Source organism: Austrofundulus limnaeus, unplaced genomic scaffold, assembly GCF_001266775.1.
Source record: "Austrofundulus limnaeus strain Quisiro unplaced genomic scaffold, Austrofundulus_limnaeus-1.0 Scaffold8, whole genome shotgun sequence".
Taxonomy (NCBI): Eukaryota; Metazoa; Chordata; class Actinopteri; order Cyprinodontiformes; family Rivulidae; genus Austrofundulus; species Austrofundulus limnaeus.
The window spans coordinates 2,886,649-2,890,717 of record NW_013952410.1 but is presented as its reverse complement, the minus strand read 5'-3'; the positions used below and the strand labels follow the sequence as shown (position 1 = coordinate 2,890,717).

The window sequence follows — 4,069 nt, the reverse complement described above, 5'->3', positions numbered from 1 at the left end:
AAAAATGTAATTAATTCAGAAAATCTTTTCAGGACCCCACCTTGATGTTTCGGGACCCCACTTTGGGTCCCGACCCCAACTTTGGGAAACACTGATTTAAATAACACCTGGATATTTTCACTTTACTATTTAGCACAAAAAGTAAGTAAATGTGTGTTTGGTAGATCATTTCTTCGTTGTAACAATGCCTCTTGACTATAAATCTTATACGCCACCTGAAACTACCAGAAATTCAAAACAAGTGTCAATTGTAACAGCTAAATAAACTGCATGAGAGAAAAGATTTGACTTTTTTATGTGCACAATCCACACACTCAGCTCTACTGCTCATCCCACAAATGCATGTTCCTTACAAATGTGGCCCCATTTAAAAGGGAAAGTAACAAACTTTTTGACAATATTATTGCCAAGAAGCTTTGTTGCAACAAAGAAACAATCTACCAAACACAGGTTTCCTTACATTTGTGCTATAATGTAAATAGCACTCACCATCTTTAAAGCGTCCATATTTTGCAAAGCTGGTGAAGTTGCGCCCCATGACAGAGGTCAGCATCTGCACACTGGACCAGGGATGTGTTTTTGGGTAGCAGCTTCTCTGTGCAACACACCGCAGCTCCTCAGGAAAAGCCTGAGTTACCTCCGAGTCGAACGAATAAGCATGGATGTATTTGAGCTGCACTCCTGAGAGTTCAAATAAAATCAGCACAATAAATAAAAAAACTAAATTAGTCCAAACAAACTGGTATTATTAACTTACCTATTGCTTTAAATTGTCCTTTGGGAAAATGAACACACAGAAAYGTTTGAGCGTTTGTGTTCCCACTGTTTGGCCAGAAGTCTTGTTTGCGATAGGCTGGGAATTTAGGTGTACTGTGTGAAAGCCAAAGGCYGCTTTGTCGATCCAACATCACAACCCCTTAAGAAAGTAAACGCCAGACAACTTTTAAGAAGCATTTTATCTGCATGTTTTTACTCTAACTTCACCCACCTTTGCTGTGTCCAAAAGAAGAAGGAGCAGCATATGGATCTGGAGGTTGATCATTRTAGAGTATGTAACCAAAACCTTCAGTCTTATAATAAAAACACAACAAATCTTAAATTTGCATCACTTTTTATAGCCGTACCAWCAGTATTCATCTCTTTGGTTGGGATGTTACCTTTCTTTTATAGAAATCAAGAAGAGGTTTCAGCGTGTTCCCTAAAGAGCCAGTTCTACTGTTGATTTTCTTTTTGCTGAGTTTCCACCCATTCGTGCTCTCGTCCATGTACAAATACGACAAACCAGCATCCTTCTCATTGGGCAGCTTGTACAAAATAAACCTAACGGGTCAGACAGCAGCAGAGGTGTGATCATTTAAACAGCTAAAACTGAAAGTGGGGGGAAATGAAGAGGAGGACGGATGGAAATCTTCGCTAACCAGTCAACTTCCTCCCCATCGTCRTTTCTGCATTTCACGTCACAATCACACAGCTGAAACAAGATGCCAACACTGAAGAGGGATCCCATTAATGTCTGAAACAAACAAGCAGGATCACAGAATCCCGAAAAAAACAAGCAGCAGATCCTTATTTATGAGCTAACATGGCAGTTTTACTGACAAGGTTGAAGCCATGCTGTTTAGTCTCACAACTCAACAGTGAGTAAAACTCTTATGTTTACTTCTGTATTAGTCAGTTGTACACATAGTACTTTTCAGTGTTTATAAGGGTGCTTTTCTATTGACGTTCTGGTCCGGTTCCGGTGGATGTGTTTTGGGCGGTTGGTGGAGGTGGTTTTTGAGTTTTTCGAAGAAGAGTTAATGCGCAAAATGTGAGATGGAAACACATTTGGTGAATAAGTTCTGAAATTTTAAAAATTTGCTAAAAATTTGAATTAAAATAGAATAGAAACATGACTAATGTCGCTGCTACAATTGAAAAAAAAGAAGGTGCCTCGAGTTGTTGTTGTAAAGGCAGCTCAGACGCTACCAGTGATTCCACCCCCTAACCAATCAGTGACGAACTGTGTTCTGATGTTGCGTTTTGGTGTCGACTGGGACCGCTTGGAACCACAACCTAGTAGGTCCTAGAGGACATGTTAAAACATTGTTTCTATGCAGGAAATACCACGTAGAGCTCAGTTATTGTTTGTTAGTAGCTGTAGCAATGAAACAAGGAACGTGACATTTTCTGTTTAGTCAAATTTAAACATGAAACATTCAAGTTAATTACAGCTGGCCCTTCGAGGACCGCCATAATGCTCACGTGGCCCTCAATTTGACAGCCCTGGTGCAGTGTGATAAAAGTCTTATCACATTAGTTTGAAGTCAAACCCTCAGTCACCCCCTTGCTGAGCCAAGTCTTCWGTTTATTTTCTTTACCTAAAACTTGTCCATATATTCTGTAAATCGTCATATAATCTACGAATAATAGATTTTTTTAAATAACCTAATTCAGTTTATTGGAATTCTTATTTTCTAGTAATGAGTTCTGGTTTTCAGCACAGCCACTTCCTGGACTAATAAAAACGAGCGGTGAAACACAACTTCCACGTTCAAGAACAAGTCAAACCGAGAGGTGAAATGTAAACAGAAAAGATGCACAAGATCACGATTCATCAAAAATATCTCCGATATGTTCATTATTATTTGTCATATGTCAAAATATAGAGACAAACCATAAACCTTTCATTTCTAAACATTTATTTATCTCCTGTAGGAAGTGAAAAGAAACATTTTTTTAAAGAGTCACTAGATTAATGTGTAGAACTGACTGACTGGAATGAGTCATTAATTACAGTATATTACATAAAAGTGCAACAGATGTATATCTTTGTGTTAACACTGGGTTATATTTAGTAGTTTTAGATTTTAATGAAAACATAAATCCTTACTCATATTCAGCAAATCAGCTATTGATTTATATAATTTTACTTACATGTCCAGTCATCTTCACTTCCTTTAAGACTGAACTATAAACCTGTTTAAAAAGCTGCTTTGTCACATGAAAGGAAATGCACACCCACATTTTCTGCTGCTTCCTTGTTGCTCAAACCGTCAGTGTAAAAACCTCCTGTTGTGATGAACGTAGGCCTGCTGACAGTCCTGCTGCACACCCAGTTTCATTTCAGAWTGGAGRTGATAAACTGACTTAGACGTTTCTRAAGAAGTGTAGTCACAGTGAAACCAGTGAGAGGTTTGACACAGTCTGAACTGCTGCAGACACTTTCCTGGTCTTTCAGCAAATGAGAGCAGAGATTATTGCTCAAATGACTCAGTGACCTGCAGTGAAACACGTTTTGGAATTAAAATAAGTGCATGGTGTGTGCATGTGTCAGTACTATTGTTTAATTAAAATCAAAAGATTTATTGAATCAGTAAATAATGAGGAAGTRAACTGATGTTTCACGTAATTTGAGCAACTCATATTCAGAGACAAATAATCTTGTAACAATACATTTTGCTGGAACCTCATGCCACATATTTACCACCCCAAGAAAACCTCTTTAGATCCACCAGTGAGGCAAACGGGGCAGATATTAACTTAGAGACAAAGGAGACATGTTGATTTTGCAACAATGAAGATAAGATTAAACAATTTATTAAGTTGTGCTCAAAATAAAAGCTCAAACAAGACTGGGGATGTCAAAAGGGTGTCACAAATGCAATTCTACTTGGTGTGGCCTTTTCTCAGAAAAATTAGTCTTCTTTAAACAAGACAGAAGAAACAGATCCTGGGATTATTACTGAAATTTTAAGGACCAGCAGTGAAACTAAAAATACAGAAACTGTTTTAATCAAACACAATTCCACCAGTCTGACCAGKAGATGGCGCTGTTTACCCCAAACAGTTTACTTATAAAGCTTCTCAATAAAATAAGTWACTAAGAAAAATTAAATATTAACCTGGCACACCATTCATTCAAGGAAAGTTTTCACAAAACCAATTAGCAGCTGGATGAYCTTACTTATCTTACTTTCTAATCAGATCAGCCTCTGCCTTTTGAAAATTGATAATAAACAGAACAGGAAGTGTCTAAACCAGATGTGTAATTTCCTCCCAAAATAGCCTGAAAGAGGTGTCAGTGGAA

General features: G+C 37.7%; 1 protein-coding gene across 2 annotated transcripts; it reads right to left on the bottom strand.

Moving 5' to 3' along the window:
* Positions 1 to 489: 489 nt before the first annotated feature.
* On the bottom strand, positions 490 to 1,724 carry LOC106511383 (deoxyribonuclease-2-alpha; the record flags this gene model as incomplete). Of its 2 annotated transcripts, XM_014000143.1 has the most annotated exon segments (5): positions 490 to 681; positions 758 to 916; positions 989 to 1,070; positions 1,158 to 1,320; positions 1,419 to 1,724. In XM_014000143.1, coding segments are annotated over 5 exon segments (685 nt in total), but the record flags the coding sequence as incomplete, so codon positions are not given.
* Positions 1,725 to 4,069: the final 2,345 nt, after the last annotated feature.